Here is a 27,817-nt window from a genome sequence, read left to right as displayed (position 1 = left end):
GGATGACATCCCCTGAACATAAGCCCTAATGTGTCTTTTGAAGCAAAAATTAATATAAGACCTGGTCTTATTTTCAGGGAAACGTGGTATTAACCACTGAATTTAGGGACTCACATAAGACTGGAAAAAACTAGTTGCCAGAGAAATGTACTTTATGAAAATCACTATAAGGGTCAAATAGGAAATCAACCCAAGTTAGGCCTGGTTACAGAAAGCATTTCAAAGAAGTCGTGGCTCTCATATCATAACACAAATTTGGAATAGCCCTAAGAAACATTGCTTGTACCCCACCCATTGACTCTAAAATGTGTACATTTGGGCCATACTGTCTGAGAATAACACTATCAATAACTATGGTTTACTGCAATGGTTTCCCATGTTTTACAAAACTAAATTTCCTCTGTGACAGGCTTACAATGAAGTCTAAAATGTAGAAGAGATAAAAACAGAGCTGATCATGGAGAGACAATTGGTGACTCAGAACAACCCCCTTCCCTTTCCAACAGTGTCCAATTGTCATATAATTGGAAACAATTCAATAGGGCAGATATTCCTTGATTACTTTATTATTTAAAAGCATTGGTCCCAGCCGTCAGGGAACAAGAGAAAGTTGGAGAAGAGTAAATTTAAAGAGCCTTTAGGAGTTTACAAAGCAAATTGTCACATTTCATTTTTCTTGCCAAATCCTATGTAGTAGTTTCCCGCAGAGATTTTAGCTAACTTGGACAAAACTATAGAGTTCCAACATATTTTTTTTAAATTGGTTTTTCCTTCAGGGGTACTCATACAAGTGGTTTTATAAATAAATATGTTCTCAAAATAATGTCGAAATCAAAAAATATTCTGAAATATAGGATTCCTTGGCAATGCCAAAAATCACTTGCCTTTTTATCTCAGAATAATAAGATATTTGATTAGTAATGTTGAAATGAGTCTATACTTATTCATTGTCTTGTTCAGTATGCTTTGAAATTTCCTGAATAACTGAACGTTTCACATTCTTGGTTCTCTTGATTTTAAATTGACTTGTAAGGAAGGCTTAAACTTTTTATGTCAACCACTATATATTTATACCTTTTTTAAATATGCCTAAACTCCATATACATTGATGCAAGAGACTAGAATTCCAATTATATCTTAACATCTTTAACATGTTTCTTCTTCTTTAAACTGGGGATAAAGTTGCCCACCTAATGATCATCTGTTTGTAAACTAGTCTATAAAATTAACCACCTGTCAAATGTCAAGTTTATGAAGGTTTATGGATGTATCTTTAAGTATTATCATTATAATTCCCATATGTCCCTGCTATAGATGCATAGTATAATTTTTTTTATTTTTTTTTTATTTTTTTATTTTTATTTATAATTTCTTATTATAAGATCTCAGCTTAAACCTCACTTCCTCCATGAAATACTGCATTGCCTTCCCCGGTGATTATGTTATGATACCCTCCTCTGGGCTCTAATAGAATTCAGTCTTTTCCCCCATCTGAAACCTGTCCCGTTTTACTGTTATTGCTTGGTCAGTCATCTTCCTTGCCTGATGAAATGAAAGCTCTTAGGGAACAAGGACTCTTGCTCACCATTATAACTCACTTGTACCAAGCAAAATAAATGACACAGTAAAAATCTGATAAGTACTTGTATAGTGAATGAAAAGTCAGAGTTGGAGCTTTTTCTCTATTTTACTGAAAATTTTATTTTCAGTATTAAATATTATTACTTTGAAAAATAATTGTATTAGTAATGCAATCCCCTAAGATTCTGATCACTTTACTCTTCCTCTAATCCATTAATATGAACATTTTTGCATGAAAAATGCAATAATAATAATAACAATAATAATAATACATCATTAAAATGTGTTCACAGTATATTTGCCTAGAAAACTGGTGTTTTCGAATGAGGGATCATCAAGAAGACAAAATTCAGAGTTATCACACTTGCTAAGTTGCTGTGAAGTAATTACATATTATTCTCTAAAAATGTAATCTTACCAAGGACACCCTTTCTTCCAAGAAGGTAATTCCTAGTAGAGAAGAAAAAATATGTTTCTGGCTGTGGTAGAAAAAGAATTTACAAAGCAAGATCAGAAAAATAAGTAAAATAAATCTATAAGCCACTTTCATAAAACAAAATTGAAATAAAGTATCAAGACTGCTTGGGTGCATTAACAATTTTTTTTTAGTTCCCAGGTCATCTCCTAGTTGAAGTCATATATTATTTGGTCTTTCTCTTGAAAAATACCAAATCAATCTTCATTTAAACAAACAATATAACCTATGAATAAGAGTTTTATGGTTACTACCTTGGTATTAAAGCTTATGTAAACTTAAATTAATAAATTGGAGAATTCAAAGGAAATTGAGGATCTAAGATTAATCTCTTTTTTCCTCCTCTTTTCTCCTACTCTTTACTCCCTTGGGAGAGGATGGGGAATTCATATATTTTTAAAGTTTTACTTAGCATATAGCCATCAAAAGAATATGAGGTTTAAAGAAATTGACCATGTCTTTATTTCCTCTTTATAATACTTCGCACTTAGAAAGTGCTTAAAATGTTGTATATATTCCAGAAATGTTTAATTGATGAATGAATGAAAAGCTATTTTTATAATAATCAGTTATCCTGATGTTACCAAATGTGTATTTGGTAACATTGATGATGTTAACCAATAAATATATCTAATAATGCCTTGCAGAGGAAAAAAACTATTTATGCATAAGAACCTAGCATTATTCAATGGGTTGAATCCAATGCACCCTCTTCATTGCCTGCTCTTATGGTTTCTTAATAGCAGTGTGTCATTAGTATTATAGCAACTCCTTTTTAAAAATCATTATCTTATTCACCGTGAACAAAGTAAAAAACTCAAAAAGAAAAACAATTAGACCAGACCAAATGATTCATCAAATCTAAGAAAACCAAAAAATGTTTCTATCTACTCTCAATTAGAGCAGATGTCTTCTTTCCTATTTTTGCCCAACCGCATCTACCTGATTTAATGTTCTTTTTACATATATATATATATATATATATATATATATATATATTCGTATATATAATCTTCTGCTCAACATCACGAAGTATAGATTTAAAGCAAAACAATTTTAATCAAATTTCACATGCAGATTAGGGGCTCCAGCCACTTCCCCTTATCACAATTGACCAGAATGGTGGTACTGCCGTGCTTTATAGAGTTTTAGAATAATTTTCTTTCATGCACATTTTATATCATTATAAAATGATATGGCCTGTTCAAAAATGTTATATAAAACCAATTTCCTCTCCTGTCTTAATAACTCCTGAGAGTATTGGACAGTAAAATTTTTGAAAGTTATTTATTTCCATCTTTTGGCTTTAAATTTCCTTTATGTTCGGAACTGGAGAAAACACTATTAAATTTCACTTGTGTTTCAAAGCAGTTTTACTTATTCCAAATATATATTTAAAAGTTCTACAAAGTATATGTCATCCACAGTTATCTTTCAAAATGCCTTATAGAAATGGTAGTCAAAATTAGCCAAAGCAGTTAAATGCAAAATACAAAGAATTTTATAGTAAAATTGAAAATACCTATCATTTTTTAGTTTGCAAATCATTTTTTAAAAAATGCAGGTGTATCATACATTCATATAAGCATATAAATATCAAGCAGTCTAGACAATAAAAATAATATTAGAATGAACACCCATGAACCCATTAGCCTAATATAGAAAATATTATTTGTACCTTAGAAGCTGTTTTTATGCCCTCTCCCAGATTGAAAATCTTCCTTTCTCCTATCCCAGGAGGTAACCGCCATCCTGACTTCTGTGTTAATTATTCCCTGGCTTTTCTTTACAATCTGTATTACCTATCCCTAAGCAGTTTTGTTCTTGTTTAGTTTTGAAAACCTAAGTAACAAATCCAAAAACCTAGATGTATACAGAAAGGGCTATATTGCCAATGTTACATATACCTTCCAAAGAGAGTAGAAACTGAAGAGAGTTTGTATGTTACAATCTTGCTTTAGCTTCTCTGAGAGTTTAAATGAGCCCTTTTCAAAGAAGTCCATGAACAAGGCCATAAGTGAATAGCCAGAACATCAGTCAGGACAGTACTGTGGGTCAACTTGGAGAAGATAGACAATGCAAAGAGGACAAACTTACAAAAGAATGACCTTTACTCAATAAGGCCGTTAACATAACCAAAATAGAACAGGAATATATATATTTTTCTGAAGTATATGAAAATGTACATACACTTTAGTGCATACATGCAATGGACTGAATGTTTATGTCTCCTCAAATTCATATGTTGATATTGTAACCCCCGAATGTGATGCTTTTAGGAAGTGGGGCATTTGAGAAATGATTAAATCCTGAGGTTGGAGCCCTCATGAATGGGATTAGTGCCCTAATAAAAGAGACCCCAGAGAGATACCTTGCCCCTTCTACCATGTGAGATTACGGTGAAAAGACAGCTATCTATGAGGAAGTGGACCCTCACCAGACTCTAAATTTGCCAGTATCATGATCTTGGACTCCTTAGCCTTCAGAACTGTGAGCAATTAATTTCTATTTTTCATAAGCCACCCAGTCTGTGGTATTTTGCACTAGCAATCCAAATGGACTAAGACAATCATATATTTATTTATTTTAGAAAATTAGAAAGAGCTTCTGGAAGTTAAAAAGATCATAGCAAAAATGAAAATTCAACAGAGAAGTTAAAGATAAAGTTGAGAAAATCTCCCAGGAAATAGAGCAAGAAGATTAAGAAATTAACACTAAGACAGAACAGATGAGAAAATTAGAATACCAGTTTAGAAGATACCATATCCAATAGCAGGCATTCTAAAAGGAGGGGGAGAAATCATGAATGATTCAGGAACGTGGACCAAAAAGAAAGACATGAAGTATAAGATTAAAAGACCCTACCTTTTGCTCAAAACAAAGATTTAAATAGACCCACACTGATGCAGATCATCAAGCAATTCCAGAATACTTGAGATGAAATTAAGATATGATAAGCTTCCATAAATAATGACCCCATACAAAAGATAGAGGATAGGATTGCTTTAGACTTTTCAATAGCAACATTGCAAACAAGAAGATACTTGAATAATGAATTTCAAATATCTGAAGAAATATGATTTCCAACTTAAAATTTTAAAACCAGACAAACTATCATAAGTTATGAAGTAGAATTAAGATATTATAAGACATATAAAAATATACAAAAATTTACTTCCCTGTGTTCTTTCTGAGGAAGCAATCAAAGATTGATCCTTTATGAAAAAAAAATTTGAAGTAAACAAGGGACTCTAACACAGGAGAAAAGTGAAGTGAATCCCCAAGATGGTGGTGAAGGAAGATCTCAGGATGACAGCTGTATATCTAGTGAAGAGTATAACTACTCCAGTTTCGAGGAGGTACTTTTTTCAAGATGAACCTGTTAGAATGCTTGTTGTGAATGGATTTCTTGAAAGGACATTGAGACAACTAGTGAGTTTAGGATTGAATTGTTGATGAATAGTTAGAATATTAAGCAAGTAACTAAAAATTAAAACCTCTAAGAAAAATATGAAGTCATCCCAGACTCTGAATATATATGTATTAATCCAACCTGAATTCCAATAAGACTAATTTGGAGGAAGAGCAATTGAAGGGGTTCGTTTGTAGTGTTAGCAGTAAAAAGGAGTTAAGGTCTCCTCTTTCATAGTGGGAAGTCAATAAATAATGCCCACATATTATTTAGAGTTATAGAAGATCACAAAATAATAAGCTAAAAAGTTAAAAGTGGTTATCTTTTCGAGGGGAAATGATTGTAGATGGGAATGGGGCACTGCAGTTTCTAAAATTTCTTGAGAATTAATTGATTCTTTAAATGAGGTATAATTTTTGACAAAAAAACTTAAGAGGAGATATATAATATTATACACACATATGTGTGTGTGTATATATATATATATATAATTATATATAAAGAAAAAAAGAGTATCCTGTATGCTCTGCAGAATCCAGAACTAAAAGTCTGAGGTCTGATAGCACCAGTGGTGACTGGGAGAAGTGGAAAGATGTTCAGAAGGTCTGTAGTCAACATTTGGTTCTCAAGCTCAGGTCCCTATTCCAGGTTCACAATAGCAAACCAGTTGTCCACTCTTACTCTGACTTCCCCGACCACTGACTTTAGGCAACTTTCATCTTCATTTATGCCCATTGTACCTTAATCAGGTTGTTAGTGGTACTAAGATGCTGTGATGCAGCAGTTAACACATGAACTTTAGAATCAGAAAGAGAGTTTGAATTCTGACTTGATCCTTTGTTTCTCATATGGTCTTTGGTGAGTTAGTTAACATCTCTGAGCTTTAAGTTTTCTCTTTTGTGGAATGAAAAATAATAATGGCCACCTCTAAGAGCTAGTGAGAGGATTAAGTGAAGCAATATATGTAAAGGTACTGATACAGTGTCTGGCATGTAATGAATGCTGTTATTATTAAAGTCCAGAAGCATACTACTGTTAGAAACAGCATTTTAATTTAATTTTGAGACTCATTTATTTAAAATCACTATGGGTACTTGGTGATTTTTACAATTATTGGTCATGACTCATTGTTGGATCATGGAATCAATTCAGTGGGTTATTATCACATATTAAACACTAAAACAAAGTAATAATTAATAGACTAGAGTACTTTGCATTAATAAGGGTTTCTTTAAATGTTTGAGAAACATTGACTTAACTCTTGATGAGAAGGAAGCATAGTATTTGAAGATAGTGACAGTTCTCTTCTTTTTGGTGAAAGCATGTCTATAAAAAAATTGCCTCTAGAAGAGGGTAAATGGGGTCTAATATATGGTGATGGAAAGAGAACTGACTCTGGGTGGTGAACACACAATATGAGATATAGAAAATGTATTACAGAATTGTACACCTGAAATCTATGTAACTTTACTAACAATTGTTGCCCCAATAAACTTTAATTTAAAGGAAAAAAATTGCCCATGTTTATAATAAGGTAACTCCTACTATTCAGGACTACCAAAGTCCAAAAAAGTACTTTTTTGGATCCATTGTATCCTAGCTCATCTTTCATGACTAAGAATAAAGTTCTGAAATCTTATAAAATAAATTTAGTTTATAAAAATGTTTTTGATAAAATGTTGTATTTTAAAAGAAGCAGATATATATTTATCACCCAGCTCTCAGTTTCTAAATACAATTTCCCAATAAAAGGAATCAGGCTTCCTTGGAGAAATGGCTGATTACACAATAGGGGATAGAAAGTATAAGATGAACCTGGAACATCTTGTGCAAGAAAGTACACATTGCTCAAATATTGATGAGCCATGTTAAAAGAACTCACAAGCCCTGGCTAAATGTGCAACTCAAAGTCCAACTCAAAAGGAATATTTGGAAAGATAAGTTATTCTTGGGCTTGGTAGGAAAAATACAAATGAACCTACAGCGTCTTGTAGTAATAGAAAGCAAGTAAGTACTCAAAAAATAAGGTGATGGGACTTTATTAAAAGATGCAGGACCCAACCTGAAAGAGCTTCTAATAGCCAAATCTGGAACAATTTTTTTTTTTCCTTCCATCACCACATATTTGATCCCCCTTACCCTCATCTCCCACCCCCCAACCCCCTTACCCTCTGGTAACCACTAAATTACGTTCCCCAGATTAATTTTCAAACCCCGTGGCCATCCTGTGGTCACTGACTGCCCTCCAATCCCCTCATCCTCCCCCCCACCCCGACCCCCCCCACCCATCTAGCAACCCTCAGTTTTTCCTCTTTGTCTCCAAAACTGTTTCTGATTAGTTCATTCACTTATTCTTTTCTTTAGATTCCGCATATAAGTGAGATCATATGGTACTTATCTTTCTCTGTCTGACTTATTTCACTTAACATAATGTTCTCTAGGTCCATCCATGTTGTTGCAAATGGTAAGATTTCTTTCTTCTTTATGGCTGCATAATACTCTATTGTATAAATGTACCACAGTTTCTTAATCCAGTCATCTACCGATGGGCATTTTGGTTGTTTCCATGTCTTAGCTATTGTGTATAGTGCTGCAATAAACATAGGAGTGCATAAAGATTTTTGAATTGGAGTTTTGGATTTCTCCGGATAGATACCTAGGAGTGGAATTACTGGATCATAGGGTAGTAAATCTGGAACAATTTGAACAACAAAATAACACAGTATTGTATTATCCAAAGTATAAAATAAATAACCATGAGTCCATGTGCATATAAATAAGTCATTAAATAAATAAATAAATAAATAAATAAATAAATAAATAAATAAATAAATAAGAATGGACAGATTTTTGTTACTGAAGAATTCCAAACCACGTATGTAAATACTGTTCCCTCTTAGAAGTGGAGCTTAATCCTGCTTCGCCCGCTCCACTCCCCTTCCACCCTTGACCTTGAATATAGGTTGGATTAATTGACTTCCAAAGCACACCGTATGGATAAGGGACAATTACAGTGAAGAAATCTGAAAAATGCTACTTTAGCCAAGTGATCAAGGCTAATATTGCCAGTAATAAGTCATGGTGATGGCATTTTACCTCTGTGATATTACGTGATGAGGACACTTCACCTCTGTGGTATTGTTCCCCCAAATCCTTAACTCCAGTCTAATCATGAAAAACCATCAAACAAAACCATATTGAGGGACATTCTGAAAAATATCTGACCAGTACTACTCAACTGTCAAGGTCTTAAAAGGCTAAGACACTCACAGAACAGAGGAGACAATGGAGGCATGACAACTGTATGCAATTTGGTATCTTCGATTGGAACAGTAAAAGAACATTACTGGAAAAACTGCTGAAATTTGAACAAGTCTGACGTTTAGTTCATAGCAATATACTAATGTCAGTTTCTTGCTTCTAACGAATGTACAATAGTAATGTAAGATGTTAACATTAGGGGAAAGTAGATGAAGTGTATATGATAACCCTTTTTAACCTCGCAATGTTTCTATACATTTAAAATTATTCCAAAATAAAAAGTTTATTTAAAAAAGCAAATATAATTTAATAACAACAACATTAATAAAGAGCTGAAAGCAAAGAGCTCTAGAAAAGGAGAATCATAATTTTCTGTGCAAATTTTGGAAAATATTCAGAGCAATGTGGAGATGAGCAAGTTTTTATTAGGTTGGTGCAAAGCTAATTGTGATTTTTGCAATTTTTTAACCTTTTAAACCGCAATTACTTTTGCACCAATCAACAGAAAGTTGATCACAGTTCCCAGATGATAAGAATTTGATATAATCAATTTTCAGTCCTCATACCTGGGGAGGTTGAGAATCTTGCTAATGTCACTTGGCCAGGTAAGTCATATAAACAGCTATTTTATGATAGTCTATGCTCTATATTTTGATGAAACCATTTGCATTGTAACATGAACTTCTGGTGTTGCAAGAGCCACATCTTTGCTTTATTCTACTTTTAAAGGGTTCCCATTATCCTTAACTACAAAATTTAACCTACTTAGTTGTTTGCTAGGGATCTCTAGCTCTAGTCATTCTGCCCTTTGGGGGCCATCACACAATCTTTTTTCTCTGACTCGAACACTGTCCCCTTTACTACTGTCCCCATTCCACCTGGTTAAATCTGGAATCATCTTTTTCAGGTTTCAGCATAATGACACTCTCTCATAGAGGTGAACTGACTACTCTAATGTTGCCATAATAGAATCCGCCAATCCTAGACAGCAATTCTCTTGCCTTCTGGTCAAATGTATTTTAACAGTTTTCTTTCTTATTAAATTACATTACTAATGGAAATCCAAATAAATGTCGGAAAAAAGCAGCATTTCAATCACCCTAACATACTAAACTATTTTCATGTGTTTAAACTTTCGTTTTTCTTATCTATTTGCACATATAAATTTTAGATAGTTGTAATCATTGTGCAGATCTACAAATATATCCTGCTGTATTTTTTATTCACATATTGTTAAGCATTTTCCATGTTGTTAGCTAGATTAGGCATTTATTTTTATTATTCCTATCTTATGAATATTTCATTCATTTTTAGAGCCTACAATATATTAAGTACCAGGCAAGATAACGTGCAGACACAGAAATAAATCTTTACTCAAGGGGAATTTATGTCTAGTTTACATTAGTCAGACACTTTGCTTTCTTGTGTTAATGTTATTATTATTAAATACTCTAGTCTACATTAATAAGATAATATATTAATATTTTTTATACTTTGTAAATGCACAGTGCTGTATAGCCTCTGATTCCAAGTAGTCTTACCTATAAATTGCATTCACTCTTATTCTACTTTCTCTTCTTATGAACTTTCCCCAGGAAATCTCATCAGCTTTCCTGATCTGAAATGCTAAATATTCACCACAGATTCCCAAAACTTCATCTTTATCCGACACTTGTACGAAAATCTTCACTGAATGTTTTCAAGACACCTCAAATGCAATATTTCCCGAACAGACCTCATTTCCCTGCACAGATCTTCTCCTATGTTCTAAATTAATGGCATCTTTATGTACCCAATTGTACAAGTAAGAACTTAAATTTATCCTCGAGTCTCCTCATTTCCCATCACATCTCTAGCTCCTAGATCTTATTGCTTCAGCATTTTAAACATCTCATTTTTTTTCTCTTTTTCTCCACTCTTGTTGCTTTCATTCAGGCTTCTCTACACTTGCAATGGCCTTTTAACTGGTTTCTGCCTTCTCTATTTTGATTTTTAAGTCTTTCTTTCTCTCTAATGAAAACATTTCTCCTAAACCCAAACCTGGTCAAGTGATTGACCTACTTCTTTATTATCTGGTACCATTACCACCCATCATTTCTTGAACACATAATATACACCAGGCATTCTTAAGGACCGTTTATTTCCTTTAATCCTCACATCACCCCTTTTCGAGTAGCCACCATTTTCATCTCAATTTTATTTGTGAGAAAACCGGGGCATAGAGAGGTTAAATAATTTCCCCAAGGTTATAGCTCCAGCAAGTGGCAGAGCTCGCAGTTTGACTCTGGACTCATTGCCTTTCACATTACATTAAAATTGTCTTTCAGAAATATACTAATTCCAAACTTCTTAATGTGGTTTGTAAGATTCTTCCCACTTGGATCCAAAATCCATCCATCCATTCATTAAATATTTATTAAATGCCAAGTATAGTTGGGTATAAAAAAACTTCCTTCAAAAAGCTGATGGGGTTAGTGGGAAATAATACGAGAAAAATATTAAATAAATTTCATATTGATGTGAAAATAATTAGTGTAAAATCTTACAATTAAGTGGATAACACTATTAAATAGAAATATTCCTAATTCTGTGTGAATACAGTGAAAAGCTTCAACTGAGCTGAATTTTTCTTTTTCATACTTTGGTCATTTTTCATGTTTTCTTTGAAATGTCTCCTTCCTTGACTCCATGACAAACTAGTTTCTTCAAAATGCCACTAAATTGTCTACCTTGTGGATGCGTGCGGACTTCTCAGCACAGAATTGGCATTCCTCCTTTGAATGTCCATCTTACATAGGGCAGAGTTGTAATACTGTATAATCTGTTGAATATCATTGCTTATTTTTGGGGCTGCCCACCATCTCAACCCCAGACTATAAAGAGATCAGTCTGATTTTTCTTTGTATTCCCTTCTACGACACCTAGCATTGGACATATAGTATCAATAATTATTTAAAACATAAAATTAAAATGATGGCAGGGGCTGGCCCTGTGGCTCAGGCAGTTGGAGCTCCATGCTCCTAGCTCCAAAGGCTGCCGGTTCGATTCCCACATGAGCCAGTGGGCTCTCAACCACAAGGTTGCCAGTTCAACTCCTTGAGTCCCGCAAGGGATGGTGGGCTCCACACCCTGCAACTAAGATTGAACACGGCACCTTGAGCTAAGCTGCCGCTGAGCTCCCGGATGGCTCAGTTGGTTGGAGCGTGTCCTCTCAACCACAAGGTTGCCAGTTCGATTCCTGCAAGGGATGGTGGGCTGTGCCCCCTGCAACTAGCAATGGCAACTGGAACTGGAGCTGAGCTGCGCCCTCCACAACTAAGACTGAAAGGACAACAACTTGACTTGGAAAAAAGTCCTGGAAGTACACACTGTTCCCCAATAAAGTCCGGTTCCCCTTCACCAATTAAAAAAAAAAAAAATCGTTAAAATAAATAAATAAATAAATAAAATGATGGCAGCCAGCACTTTAATGTTTACCATGTGCCTGGTTTTCTTCTAAATGCTTTACATGAGTTAGATGAATGAATAGGTAAATGAATGAATGAATAAATAAAAGAAATAGTCTAGAGAGAGGTTGGCTGGTTGTAGGTGAGCTTCACAGATTCTCAGAGTCACCAGTAGGTTCTATGCTCTTCACATTGTGGTAGGCAGAATTCTAAGACGGCCCTTATAATTCTTGCTCCCTGGTTATCTATGTTTTTGTATGGGCAGAACCTATAACTTGCTTCTAACCAATAGAATACAGTAGTCCCCTCGTTTGTGGTTTCGCTTCCTCAGTTTACCCAAGGTCAAAATACTTGAAATAGAAAATCCCAGAAATAAACAATTCATGGGCTTTAAATTGCACACCTTTCTGAGTAGTGTGATAAGATCTTGTGCTGTCCAGCTCCATCCTGCCCAGAACTTGAATCATCCCTTTGTTTTGTTCAGCATATTCATGCTGTATACACTGCCTGCCTGCGAGTCAGTTAGGAACTCCCTTGGTTATCAGACTGTCAGTATATTGCAGTGCTTGTGTTCAAGTGACACTTACTTTACTTACTAATGGCCCTGAAGCACAAGAGGAGTGATGCTCGCAATTCAGATATGCCAAAGAGATGCTGTAAAGTGCTTCCTTCAAGTGAAAATGAAAAGGTATTTACGAACAGGAAAAAAACATAGTCTATACAGGGTTCAGTACTATTCATGGTTTCAGGCATCCACTGGGGTCTTGGAATGTATCCTCCGCGGATTAGGGGCAGGGGGCGACTGCAAAGGTGAAGGAGTTTCACAGATGCAATTAAGGCTCCTAATAAAATGACTTCAAGTTAATCAAAAAGGAGATTGTCCTGGGTGGAGATAATGAAATCAGGTAAGCCCTTTAAAGGAAAGTCTAGAGGTCAGAGACTGTGATGGTTAATTTTGTCAACTTGACTAGGCTATATGGTGCCCAGCTGTTTAGTCAAACATCAGTCTAGATGTTGCTATGAAGGTATTTTAAAGATATGATTAACATGTAAATCAGTAGATTTTGAGTAAAGCAGATTATCCTCTCTCGTGTTTTTTCCACCACCACCAAAGAATTCTCCAATTCTCAGTAGACACGGAGTGGGTGTCTTACACATTTAGCTAAATTCTGACACAATCTACCTGGAAATAGCATCAGACCCCACAGGTTAAGGGCTTAGTCCTACAAGACTGCCCCTACTTCAGAGATAATCTCCAAATCCAAGTTGTCACCTGTGCTTCTGACAGACCTATAAATTGGAAGTTCCCACAACCCCCTCCTCAGGTATGATTAATTTGCTAGGGTGCTTGACAGAAACATTTACTTGTGTTTACCAGTTTATTATAAAGGATATTATAAAGATACAGATGAACAGCCACATGAAGAAGTACAAAGGGTGAGGTCCGGAAAGGTCCGAGTGCTGGAGCTTCTGTTCCTATGGAACTAGTGTGCACCACCCTCCCAGCATGTGGATGTGTTCACCAACCTGAAAGCTCACCAGATCTTATTGTTCAAGAGTTTTCATAGAGACTTAATTTCCAGCCTCTCCTTTCCTCCTTTCTCTTTCTCAGAGCTCACAGGTGGGGCTAAAAGTCCCACCCCTCTAATCCCTTGGTCTTTCTTAGGACTAACCCATCCTGAGGCTATCTAGAGGCCCCGTCCTAAATGACATCATTAGCATAAACTCAGGTGTTCTCAAAAAGGCTCCAGATGATCAAAGACACTCCTATCACTCAGAAAATTCCAATTCAAGGGTGGTGGAGGAAGAGAGAGATCGATTGATTTTAAAGAATTGGCTCACATAATCCTGAGGGCTGGCCAGTCTGAAATCTGCAGTATAGGCCAGCAGGCCTTAAATTCTGCAAACAGTTGATGTTGCAGTCTTAAATCAAGGCAGTCTGGAGACAGAATTCATTCCTTTGGGGGAGGGGAGACCCTCAGTCTTTTTTCTTAAGGTCTCAACTGATTAGATAAAATCCACCCACAGGAGGATGTGGTATAATATATATCCTGAAAAGATAATATGTGTTGTTTTAAGTCTCTAAATCTGTGGTAATTGGTTTTTTATGAAGCAATAGAAAAATAATACAAATTTTAAATACCTTACGATACCCAGGTGAGAATCTCGATGACTGATGTTTTGATTATTGTTTTGGGGAGATATGTCATTTTATTTAGAAATTTGTACTTTTTAAAAAATTATAAAGGGTAATATATGCACATAAAAGAAAAAAGTAACAAAAAATATATGAAACTAACCCCTCCTCCCCCTAAAAAATAAATTGTTCTGCAGCTTATTTCTCCTAATGATATGTATAGAGGAGCTTTCTATATTTTCAGATAGATCTACTTCTAATCCAAAGTTTCCCCAAATTTCTTGTATCTTAGCATCCTTAGTATCTTAGTACTCAGTACACTGCCCACATGAATACCTAATAATTCTGTTTATTAAGTAGTTAGAGCTAAACAACTTAAGAAGCACTTATGTCCTCACAATTTAACAGACATGTGAAAAATGAATAAATACAAAGTAGTAAAAAAATATTTTAACCTCATTCTTAAGTAATCCAATTACTTACTAATGGAATGTGCATACCCATAGGTCATTACACACCTCTCTTGGAATCACAGTAGACACTGCCACCCGCATTTTCTGTTCCACATTGATTTTTACTTTTTTGTTACATCAATTGCTGAAAACCCATGCTTGCTTGCAAAGATATGAAACCATCATATGGAATGTAGCATCTTCGAATAGTACAACTGTGAACTCCCTTGAGACAGGAGTGTGTACTATGTCTGACAGATGACAAGCATCACTGTGTTTGCCTCAAGAATGTAAAATATCCTGAGGCCCTCTTGTGAATTCACTGCTGTGTCCTGGGTACCTGTCGGTGCACAATTTGGGAACTCTGGCCCTATCCCATTCCTTTTAACAGGTGCGTATTAACCACTTGTTTTAATGACTGCTCTATTAAGGGTTTATTTAGGCCTTTTCTGGTTTTACTTTCCTTTGCTCTTTTATTTTTTTCTTAGTTATAACTGGAAATTCTTTCCATCAATGAAAAATCCTTATGAACAATCTTACAACTTTATTGAGTGTATCTGTAGGATAAATTCCTCTAATTTAAAATGCTGGCTTAAATGGTATGATTAATTTAAATGTTGATACCATTGAAAAATATGTCTCCAAAGAGGATAAATGAATTTACATGTTTTGTGTATCAATATGGCTGCTCTCCCAATTTTTTCTAATACTTGTTTTATCAAAATTTTAAATGTTTATCATTCAGAGAGAAAAAAAGTGGAATGCAAACTATGTTTTAATATGTCTTTCTTTTGTTGAGAGTTTTAGTTGTGAGTAGTTTTACTATGTTTATGGACCATTTATATTTAGTTTTATGTCAACTGTTCATGTCCTTTGTCCATTTTTCTGTGGGATTATTTGTGTTTCCTTATGATTTGAATAAGATCTTTGGTTAGTAACAAATTTAGTCATTTTTTTCCTCCAGGCTATCTTTCAATTTTGTGCTCATTTTTTTTTCCCTTTGAGAAGTTTTAAATGTTCATGTATTCAAATTTACAAGTCTTTCCCGGTAGCTTCTGGGCATTTTGTTATGGCAGAAACAATCAAACAATACTTTAAAATTTACCCATATTTACTTGTAGTATTTTCAACATTATTTTTACACTTAAATCTTTGTTACAACTGGAATTTATTTTGGTGTAAGTGGTAAAGTAAGGATATATATTTTTCAGATTAATCAATGCTAACTGCTATATTAAACAACCCTAAAATCTTTGTGGTTTAACATTAACAAAAATTTCTTTCTCATTCAGTCAGAGTCCAAATTAAAAAATAACAGAGCTTGAAATGGGCAATCCATATTCGAGTCCATGCTCTTAACTCTATTAATTATTCTTCAAGTGGGTATGTAATCTAATCCTTTTTGCTTTAAGTTCCATTTCACATTGGGGCCTAGGGAGGAATGAAGCTCAGTTTCTGACTTGCAAAGTAAAATCAGTATGGTTTTGTTCTTCCTTCACCCAAGGTTGCTTACATCATAAGAAATAATCAAAGGACTCTCCAATATCAAGACAACTGAACTCAGTAGTTGGGTTTAATTTAATTTTTCTTTTAATATTCTCATACTCAATGTCTGCTTATATTTTGCCATAAAAATCAGAGTAGCCTATGGAACAAAAGTTGAAATATTCTAAATTATGACTTGAGTCTTTCATTAGCTATTTATAAAATAGGGCACAATTGGAAACTGTTGGTTGAAACATTATGATTGGTTGAAAAGTTATTTTAGACTTTTTAAATCTTTGCTTTTTGAGGAAAAAACTTTTACAGTCTTACTTTAGTCAAGTTAAAATTATTTTCAAGTACATTACTTTGAAGAGATTTAAAATGATGATAGCCTGTTTCCATATCACATTTCATTAAGACGACTCGTACTAAATATAGTACCACAGAATTGTTCAAAATATTAAGTTCTTAGTGTTCTAGTACCTGTTTTTTGCAAGGCTTCATTACATGTGTATTTAATTCTATTTCTAAAGAACATTTTCCTATTTAATTTATAATTTTTTAAAATTAGAAATAGTTCCACTTTCCAATGCAGAAAACTTGGAAAACATAAAAAACACAAAGAAAAATAACCATTCATATTATCACTGCCTTGAGATAACTGCTGTTAACATTTTGGCAAAAATCTTTACAATATATTGTCATGCAATATATGTGTACACTTTTTGTACAAAATTAATTCCACATACAGTATGAGTCTTCTTTTTTATAGTTACTATGGGCATTTTCTCATATCAATATCTGTTTTTCTAAAATTTCATCTCTAATGGCTGCAGAGTATATCCTGATAGTGTTTAAAAAATGAAAATACTTTCATTTGTGAAAATCAAGTGATATGCACATTCTAAAACAATCAGACAGTGTAAAAAAATACAGAAATTATAAAATTTATGTCAGCCATAAGTCCACCTTCTGGAAATATACACTATTAATATTAACTTCCAGACTGTCGATCTATCTATCTCCAAACACACACACAAAATGTTTTAAATGTGATTATGCATACTGTCTTGTGACTATTTGTTTAAGTTTTTCTTTTTTATTTTTACTTTTTCCCCAGTTTTTTTGAGATAATACTGGACATTCTTTTCCTTTTAATAATGAATATCTTTTCAAGATGATGTAGATAAAAACAGAGATACATCAAAATTTTGAAGTTTGTGATTTGCGTAATTTTCCATTATGAATGTAACATGGGGTCAGCAAACGGTAATTGATATGGGCTATGAAAATGGAAAGAGGAAGACTTAAGTACTAGTTTTGCTACTTAGAAATTGTGTGATATTAGACAAATGATTGATTGCTATAAATCTCACTTGCTTAATGGAAATCAGGAGGCCCCCCCTAGCAGGAGTAGTAAAGAGTTAGTGGGAATCGGGGAAGGGTCCAAACAAAAAATGTTTTCAGCATGTAAGTCCTGAAGAGGACCAATCTTTATTCTTCAAAGTTCAGATAATATGAAATATGTTGACTTGTGTACAAATGGAACTCCAAGAGCCCTACCTAAAGTCACTCACATTGAGAAACAAAATAAAACAATACACTAAAGATTAAAACAAAGAGAGAGAAAGAAAGGGAGGGAAAGAAAAACCCATGAAGCAAAGATGGCGGAGTAAACTCTGTGGCTACATCCTTCTGTGAACACATTAAAATTACAACTAAATTACAGAACTATCAACCTGGAGAACCATCTGAAGTCTAGCCTAACGGAAGTCCTGTAACTAAAAATATAAAGAAGCCACGTGGAGACTGGTAAGAGGGATGGAAACACGGAACAGGCCTCACACCTGCATGTAGCTGTTGAGAATCAGGAGGGATATCTCAGCCACTGAGTTGAGTTTCCCCCAGAGAAGCAATGGACCCCAGCCCCCCATAACAAGCTCCCCAGGCAGAGTACTGGTCCTGGAATGAAGAGCACCTACAACATCTCGTTGTGAAAAACACTGGGGATTCCAACCACTCGGGAAGGCTGCAGGAATCCCAGACATCCTCTTAAAAGGCCCATGCAGACTTGCTCAAAGGCACTCACCTTGGGTTCCAGCGGAGAGACAGTGACTTGGGTGGCCTCACAGACTTACAGGAACAGTCTGAGGAGTGTGGCTTCAGGGATAAGACTGAAGACTGGAAGGCAGTCGGCATTTTCCCAGTGAGGGGGGTCCTCTTCTCAGGCAGCCAGCAGGTGGGCGCCATCTTACCTATGTTTAGCCCACCCCCACAGGCCAAATCTGAATCCGATTGGCTTGGAGAGCTCTGCTGTTCCACCCTGCTGACTCAGGTGGGACCCCACCCTACCCAACTCACGAACCTCTGGAGGCACTTTCTCCCTGAGCAACAAATCCCCTCATTCATTGCACTCTTTCTTGGAAAACTATCAGAGTCTACAAGCCCCAGGCAGGCAGAGACTGGCTTCATGTACTCTGAGACTTACTGAGTCGCTCCAGGCTCAGCACTAGCACCAAACCACGGTCTATGTTAACCTGGTGACCAAAACTCTTCCCACTCTAGTGACTCTCTGAGACACTGCCTCACCCAATTTGCATACCACACAAGGCTTTATCAGTGGCTGAACCTTAAGGGAGCTGGCAGGTCGCAACAGGCTTCCGGGTGCCCTGGCTTTTTTCAGAGTTACACCAGAACCAGTAGTGGTGGCAGGCATCCTGGGTTCACAGCGTGGCTTCCACACGCCTCAAGGTTTAGCACAAGCAGCAAACAACTGCGATCGCTTTGTAGCTACTACAAGGTAGCCCCTGGCTGGTAACAGGCAGTGGCTAACTTGGGCCTACACCAGAGCCCCCCAAAGAGGCCCCAGAACCAAATACTTGGAGGTTGGCTTCAGACCACAGCAGAGCACTGCCCAATTAGCCCCACAAGTGGTACAAAAGATGGTCTCAACAGGCACCAGAGCCCCTGGGGCGAATCCCACTCAGTGGGGTAAGCCTCCCACGCAGTAGCCCATAAGCTGTGGATGTGGCCAAACCCCACAGCTTGTCAGCCTGAAGGTCAATCCCACAAACTGACATGCCAACAGCAATCAAGTCTCAACTATCACTGAGCCCACATAACGAACACACCTGGAGTACCCGGCTCAGGCGGCCAGGTAGATTGTGCCATTGGGCCCCACAGGACACCTACATAAGGCCACCCAGCAAAGACTGGGAGACATAGCAGATCTACCTAATATGTAGAAACAAAGAGAGAGGCAGCCAAAAAGAGGAAACAAAGAAATGCATCCCAAATGAAAGAACAGGAGAAAAGTCCAGAAAAAGGACTAAATAAAATGGAGGCAAGCACCTACCAGAGACAGAGTTCAAAACAATGGTTACAAAGATGTTCAATAAACTTAGTGAACACTTCAACAAAGAGATTGCAAACATAAGAAAAGGACATAGAAACCACTAAAAAAGGACCAGTCAGAAGTGAAGAATACAATAACTGAAATTAAGACTGCACTAGAACGAATCACCAGCAGACTAGATGAAGCAGAGAATCAAATCAGCGGTTTGGAAACAAGGTAGCATAAAACACCCAATCAGAAAAAAAGAGAAAAAGAATCAAGAAAAATGAGAATAGTTTAAGATGCCTCTGGGACAACATCAAGGGTAACAACATTTGCATCACAGCTACACATTTATCAACAATTACTTTGATTATAAATGGATTAATTGTTCCAATCAAAAGACATAGGAGGGCTGAATGGATAAGAAAAGTAAACTATTACATATGCTGCCTAAGAATCACTTCAGATTGAAAGACACACACACAGGCGGAAAGCAAAAGGATGGAAAAAACCATTTCATGAAAATGGAAAAAAAAAAACAACGGGGGTAGCAATACTTATCCCATACGAAGTAGAATTTAAAACAAAGGATATAAGAGGAGAAAATGAAGGACCCAGTAATCCCACTTAGGGTATTTATCTGAAGAAACCCCAAATGCTACTTCGAGGGGACGTATGCGTCCCTATGTTCACTGCAGCATTGTTTACAATGGCCGAGATGTGGAGGCAGCCTGGGTGTCCGTTGATGGAAGAATGGATAAAGAGGAGGTGGTACATATATACAACGGAATATTGACCAGTCATGGAAGGTAATGGATTCTTGCCATCTGTGGAGGCATGGATAGACATGGAGGGTGTTGTGCTGAGTAAAGTATATGAGACAGATGCAATGTGATTTTGATTATATGTGGAATCTGAGAACAAAATTAACAAACAAACCAGAAACAAACTCATAGATACAGAAAACATTTTGATGGTTACAGATGGGAGGGGGTTTGGAGCTGTGGGTGAAAAAAGAGGAAGGGATTAAAAAGTACAAAATCGTTGTTACAAAATAGTTATGGGGATGTAGGGTGTAGCTTAAAGAATATAGTCAATAATATTGTAATAACTATGGGTCAGATGGGTACTAGTTTGTTGGAGTGATAGATGAGAAGGGGTTGGAGGGAAAGGTTAAAAAGGTGAAGGGATTAAAAAGTACAAATTGGTAGTTACAGAATAGTCACGGGGATGTAAAGTAAAGCATAGGGAATATAGTCAGTAATATGGTAACAACTATGTATAGCACCAGGTGAGTACTAGTCAATGTGATCACTTTTTAAATTATATAAATGTCTAACCACTATGCTGTACACATGAAATTAATATAAAATAATATTTAATGTCAACTGTAATTGATAAATTTAAAAAGGAGGGAAGAGGGGAATAAGAGGTCCGAATTTCCAGGTATAAAACAAATAAGTCATGGGGATGCAATGTACAGCATGGGGAATATAGTCAATAATATTGTGATAGTGTGGTACAATGTCAGATGGTTGGTGGACTTATCATGATGATCACTTCTTTAGGTCTATAAATGTTGAATGACTATGGTGTACCCCTGAAACTAGTATAGTATTGTATGCTAGCTATATTTTTAATAAAAATCTTTTTTTTTTAAAAACCATAAAGCTAAACTAGGATGCTCATACGTTGCTGGTGGGAATTCAAATGGAGCAGCCATTTTGGAAAATAGTCTGGCAAGTCCTCTAAAGGTTAAACATGGAGTCTTTGTGAGCCAACAATACCAATTCCAGGTGTATACCCAAGAGAAATGAAAACATACATCTGTCTATACAATAAGTTATACAGGACTCTACAGCAGCATTATTAACAGCCAAAAAAGTGGAAATAACACACGTGCCTATCAAGAGATAAATGAATAAATAAAATGACATGGTATATCCATACGATGGTATATTTGACAATAAAAAGGAATGAATAATGATGTTACAACGTGGGTGAAACTTGAAACATGCTACAACATGGGTGAAACTTGAAAACATTATGTTCTCTCAAAGAATAAAAGGCCATATTGTAGGATTCCATTTATATGAAATGTCTAGACTAGGCAAATCTATAGAGACAGAAAGTAGATAAGTAGTTGTCTAGGGCTTGGAGGTGTTCGGGTGAAATGGGGAGTGACTGCCAATAGGTACAGCAGTTCTTTTTGAAGTGATGAAAAATATTCTAAAATTGATTGTGGAGATGGTTGCACAAATCTGAATATACAAAAACTATTGAATTGTGCAGTTTAAATGGATGAATTGTATGGTATGTGAATTATATCTCAATAAAGCTGTTGGGGAAAAAAGCAAACCAGGGCATTATTATTCTGAAGGATCATACAGGATGGTTTATAAAGTGTTGGATAGATGAAGCCCATCATTGATGGGTATTTAGTTCTCCTCACAATTATCAACATTTTTAAAAGTACATTTTGTACATAGCAATACAATACTGAGCACTTTTGCAGCCACCATCTCTGTTTGGAGCCTTTGGAGATGTAGAGTTGCTGATCAAATAAATGTACCTTTTTTTTTTTTTTTTTTTTTTTTAGGAGCCTGCCCTCTTTCCCCAGAAAGGCTGGGCCAGTGGGCATTTCCTTGAGAGTATAAAGTGGTAGCAAAGCATCTTTTTAGAATTTTTCTGTCAAAATGGTAACACAAGACACACATAAAAGAGTCCGAGTATTATTTCAAAAGGTCTTGCTTTTGGAAAGAGTTTTAATATTGTTAAAATATTCAAAGTAGCTCTGTCATAATGCTTACAGTATTGGTGTAGGTTCTGGTAGACAAGCCACACAAGTTGGTTCTGCTTTGATCCCATTTGTGGATGTTCGCATGCATTGCCGCAGGGGAAAACATGGTCTCCCGCTCTGTTAAGTTTCCCTGACTACTTCCAACAATGGATATCAACCTAAACTCTATTGCAGTTTGTTAACACATCTAAGTTGAATTCAAAATACCTAAAGTTTTAAACAGCTAAAGTGCTAACAGATAGGGAGAGGGCTCCTGAACTGTGTGAGGAGGTGTGGAAATGTGGAATTTGAGTCAAGAGAACGCCACTGATTTTTTTTAAAAAAGAGCCAGGAGAAAGAATTTGGAGCACACAGTATGTACAATTTTATGTTCCCTTCTTCCCTCAAAATGCTTTGTCAATGGGCAATTGGAGCCCCCAAGGTGGCTCTTCCCTAGGTGAAGAAGCTACCCCACGGCCGCCAGCACGTCAAGAAGTTTAAGGGCAGGATGCCCAAGAGCACCGGAACGCAGATGCAAGGGGCAGGCAGTGTCCGAGTAGTTCATTCCGGGGCGGCTAGAGGCACCGGCCGGCAGGAACCGGCAAGCAGCGGGCGCTGGGGGGCGGGGACGTAGGACGGGTCAGCAAAGGTCAGGCGATTGTTTCGGTAGGAGAACCCGGCAGTGGCGGCGGCGGGCGGGGCCCAGAGCGAGTGATGTAAGGAGCGGAGGGATCCCACTAGGCGAGTCGGTACTGCTCGGTGAGACCCCAGGGGTGTGGGGCGGGGGATCCCAGTCCCCGCCCTGTGTCCCCGCCCCTCCCCCTCCTCCTTCACGCCCCTCCCCCTCCTCCCCTCTGGTTGGAAAGTTTCTAGAATCTCTTCCCAGCGGCCTTTGCGGTTCCAACATGGCGGAGCTGACGGTGGAGGTTCGCGGCTCCAACGGGGCTTTCTACAAGGTACTGACCCTTTTGCCGCTTTGTCGGGTCTTCTTCGGGTTGGGGCAGGTTTGAGGGAGGATTGGTGGTCCCGGAGAGTGAGGTTTGGGGTCGAAAAAGACGACTAGGCCAAAGTCCGAGGCCGCTGGGTTCCTCGCTTCTCCCCCCTCAACCCCGCGGTTTAACGGTCTCGGGGGCCTGGGCTCCGTTATGTTTTGAAACAACACGTCGGACACCTCTTGGGTTTTCCTACTTGTGAATCTTCTTGGGTTCTAGTCAGATTCTTGGCGGGCCGGTGAGGAGAAGCCGAGTCGCGGCTGGGCGGCGAGAAGCTCCTTGGGAGCAGGCCTGAGCGCCGGGAGGTGGGGGAGTCGTGAAAGGAGGTGGTGGGATTGTGTGGCCACAGCCGCTCCCCCGCCCCTCGGACTGGGCCGTGCGGGAGTGCCTCAGCCCGCTGCTCCGACCCTTCCCCACCCCCGAGGTGGGGCACGTCGCGGAATCTTAAGAATTCACCTTTGTATAGGGTTTGAGGCTAATAAACTTTAGTGTCTGAAGGAGAATTGGGTACCGGATTGAGGGTTAGGATCAAAGAGAAAAAAATTAAAAAACCTTGAAATGTGGCGGGTTGAATTCTTTGCGGCCTGGGAAATTGGGCGGCGCCTGTGCCCCTCTATTACGGAAGAAAAGGCGAGAGTTGTAGGCTTTTAAAGTAAGATTTAAAATGTGAAATGGATCAGGTAGGGAGGTGACTTGTTTCTTTATATCATTTACCTAGTATTTTTGGAAGGCATTGATTTTTATTTTTCTCCCCCACGAGGTTTTTTGTTTGTATCCATCGAAAGGAAGGAGATTGATTATATGGGATCGGGGCTGGAAAACGGAAGAGGAGTTCGAGAGTAGAGGAATTTAGTAGGGGCTTCTAGTGTGGGTGGTCACATAACTGAAAATGAAATCCTTACAGTTTAGTTTTGCCATTGTAACGGTCTCTAATGCGGATTCTTCCAAAGTATGCCAAGATGTTACTAGATCAATACAAAATCTCCCCAGCTGTTGTCTGTCAGTCAATCTCACTAAGCCAGCATCTCAAATGTTTGAGAGTCTTGGCTATTTTTATGAAGGGGCCTTCTTCTAATACAGGAGTATTGTGCGTGCGCAGAATGTATTTTCACTGGGTTTCATTTCAGCGTATCTTTTATCCCACGGGATGTTAATTTATTTGGTGGCTGTAATTTCCTATTTTCAGCGTTTTTTCGTTAGTTTACTGATGAGCTATGTGGATTTGTTTTGTCACGTGGTAGTAGCATAGTGGGAAATCACAGTTGGCATCTAAAAAGATCTCCCTAAGCTTTTTACAAGTTTAAATCTCCTTAAGTGGTCAACATAAAGTAAAAGCAGTGACTGGTGGGAAGGAGTCTTAATGCATGACTAGTTATATTAGCAGCCTAGGTTTAAAACTTAGTGTCAAAGGACCTACGTAAAATTTGAGTAGATATTTCATCGACTTCTGTTCTTATTGAAACCTAGTGATTGCCTTCTCTGAACTACTGCAGATAGAGTTATGGCACAGTGCGCAAAGAATGGGCGCACCATACTTTTCATATCAAGGGTAAATAAGGTTCAGCATGTTTGCATCAACACCCCTGCCCCCGTGGAAAAGTTTCAAATTCTGTTTGGCTATACAGTTCTTGTGTAATGGAGACATACATTTTTTTTCTGTGTCATATTGAAAAATAGAATTATTTGGTCTTAAAGTTTTACAGCATGCTGGTGGTAGATAGAACACCATTTTGTAGCTAAGTATGCTTCATTTCTTTTTTTATAAGATTTACTTAAGATTATTGAAAGTTTTAGTAAAGACTGTTACACAATCTTGTTTTGATTCCTTAGTATTTTTTTTAATCAAGTCACAATAAATCAATGTCTCCATTTTGGAACTCTAAAGTGTTTATTGATTTCTATCAAATCAGCTTGATTTTACTTATTTAGACTTGGACTCCATCACTCATGGTTACTTAAAAATCTAAGGTGGTTCTTTGGCAAAAGTTGGGAAGAACCCCTAGCCACATTTTTGTGTACTAAAATAACTGCACTTGAACGTTTGGAATTTTATGTTCTGCCATAATCCACTTATATGTGTACTTTGTGGAAAGTGGTCTTCAAATCTTTGGAAGAGTGAGAATGGTGAAGTGGAAGAAGGCCAGGATTTTGTAGTTAAATGGGAAGTCTAGGTCTGTACTTCTGCTTAACCATTGTCAATCTCATAATGGACCCTAAAATCTCCCTGGGGTGTGTGTGTGTGTGTGTGTGTGTGTGTGTGTGTGTGTGTGTGTGTATGTAAAATGTGAGATTTGAAATAGTTTAGTGGTACCCAGAATTTTTTATCCCATGAAACTTCCCACTTGGAAAAAAATTGACTTACTGCACCAATTATTTTACCTATGAATTGAGATTTGCATATAGTAAAATTTACCTTTTTAATACACAATTATATGAGGTTTGATGAATGCTAACAATTTTGTAACCACCAACACCACTATGAAGAGGTAGAATTGTATTTCACTATCCCAGAATTTGCCTCATGGTCCTTTGTAGTCAACCAACCTCCAGACCCTAGGGTGTTTTCTGTCCCCATAGTTTTGCATTTTCCAGAATGTTCTATATGTAGAATCATATAGTTTACCTTGTACCTTTTGATTGTGGCTTCTTTCATTTAGTGTAGCAGTAATTTTATTTTACTTTTTTTTCTAATTTAAATAATACGTGATTAGTGAGGGAATTTTGAAAAAAAAGTCCTTGAGATAACAGCTGTTAACATTTTGGTGTAGTTTTTTCTTTCAGTTGTTTTTTCAGTATACAGGTGATTCTGATTTTCCTCTTCCTTTTCTCCCCTTCCATTCGCATAAAACACAGACACACATTTGGTTTTAAATGTGAATTACCAGTGAAGAATTTCAAAATCATGGGGTTAGTGGCCAATATCATGCCTTTTGGCAATGCTCTGTAGACATTGATTAAAAATTTTCTGGTGGAATTGAAACGTCATTCCACAAATTAATTGGAACCAGTAAAAAGCTGATGATTTCACCTAAAGTTAATAGTCTTTTTTTTTTTTTTAAATATTGACACAAATCCTGTGCTACATCTTGCTTTTTAAAAAATTTAACAGTGGGTTTACGGGGGCGGGTGGGGGTGCCAAAAAGTGCATATACATGACTTGTGTTCATCTTTTGTTATCAGTGTATGTTGAGTATTACAATTTTAATACGTTTTTTTCCTTTCTTAAAATGTGTATACATTTTTTTGGCTCCCTCTGTATAGTTGTTAAATAAAAACTTGATATGCTACTGTTTGCAGCCCTATAAGTATATGTGAATTGGAAAGCATGGGCAACATATGTTAATAAAGCACTTGATAAAAGATATAATTTTATATAAAAAATTGCTTTTATAGCCTTTTCTACCTGGAGCATGACATTTTAGGGTTTATATTACTAGCCATATAAAGTGCCTGTTTTTTTTTTTTTTAAAGCTGAAAAGTGGAATTTACATTCTATGATTGTTAGTGTATTTACAGTTGTGTGACCATTACCACAATCTTGTTTTAGAACATTTTCATTTACTCTCCACAAAACACCTTGTGCCCATTTGGGGTCATTAAAATGCTGTTTAACTGATGTATATGATACTAAGGTTTGTAATAACATTGAAATTTGCATAGCCATGGGTAGGATGTAATTTTAATATAAGTTGAAAATAAGTCACTCACTTTCTGGCCTATGTAGAGGAAAGTTTCAGTGGTGTTCCAAGGAAATGTGTGATCTCTAAGATAGTTGAGAAGTATTAGGTCTTCTCTGTAGAAGATAGAATTAATTGCTTTTAGAGCTGTAGGATTTCTCCTTTGACTGTGTGATTGACTACAAAGCATTTTAAAGTATTACAATATTTCCAAACTTTTACTACTTGGGCTTAATTTAATACAATGAAATTTGAGAATAATTAAATTATGTAAGTTTATTCATCAGTGATGATGACCTACTATGAAGCTGTGTTCTGAGAGCGTACTGACTTCAAAGTTCGTATAGTTTATTATTGATTTCTTTATGAAGATTAATAATTGAGGAAAAGATGATGGCTGTCTTAATAGTAGTATTAGGGACACTGTTAAGTTAAAAACAAAGTTCCACATATTTTAAAGATAATTTTTAGTTGCACATGTTTTAAAATGGGCAATTTTTATAAACATGTAAAAGAACTAAGATTTAAGTAAATGAAAAGGCCACGACTTTTCTAAAAATGAAATACTTTTCCTGTAGTTTTTGTCTTTGTATTAAAAAAAATGTAATTAAGAAAAACCTGAAAACAAATTTAAAAATAATCCTATTTTTCTAGAGATATATTGTCAAGGTCTTGGTTTTACATGCTTATAGAAAACAAACTTTTTTCCACATTTTTACTTTTATGCACCTGTGTATTTTCTACATCATATATTTGTGTGTCTTTGAGTTAGATAATAGTTTT

General features: G+C 36.5%; 1 protein-coding gene across 6 annotated transcripts in view; it reads left to right on the top strand.

Moving 5' to 3' along the window:
- The first annotated feature begins 23,064 nt into the window (after positions 1–23,064).
- Positions 23,065–27,817, top strand: part of FXR1 (FMR1 autosomal homolog 1) — a 54,487-nt gene continuing 49,734 nt past the window's right edge. For 2 of the 6 annotated variants that reach the window (XM_033123766.1, XM_033123761.1), the window contains exon 1: positions 23,072–23,321. In XM_033123766.1, coding sequence (XP_032979657.1) covers positions 23,271–23,321 — 51 coding nt within the window. In that variant the 5' untranslated portion in view covers positions 23,072–23,270. Of the gene's footprint in view, positions 23,322–27,817 lie in introns of all 6 variants that reach the window. The other 4 variants (XM_033123752.1, XM_033123783.1, XM_033123775.1 and 1 more) reach the window with 4 other exon arrangements.

This window comes from Rhinolophus ferrumequinum, chromosome 2 (assembly GCF_004115265.2).
Source record: "Rhinolophus ferrumequinum isolate MPI-CBG mRhiFer1 chromosome 2, mRhiFer1_v1.p, whole genome shotgun sequence".
Taxonomy (NCBI): Eukaryota; Metazoa; Chordata; class Mammalia; order Chiroptera; family Rhinolophidae; genus Rhinolophus; species Rhinolophus ferrumequinum.
The sequence above is the reverse complement of the archived record's forward strand: the minus strand, read 5'-3'. Positions and strand labels throughout refer to the sequence as shown.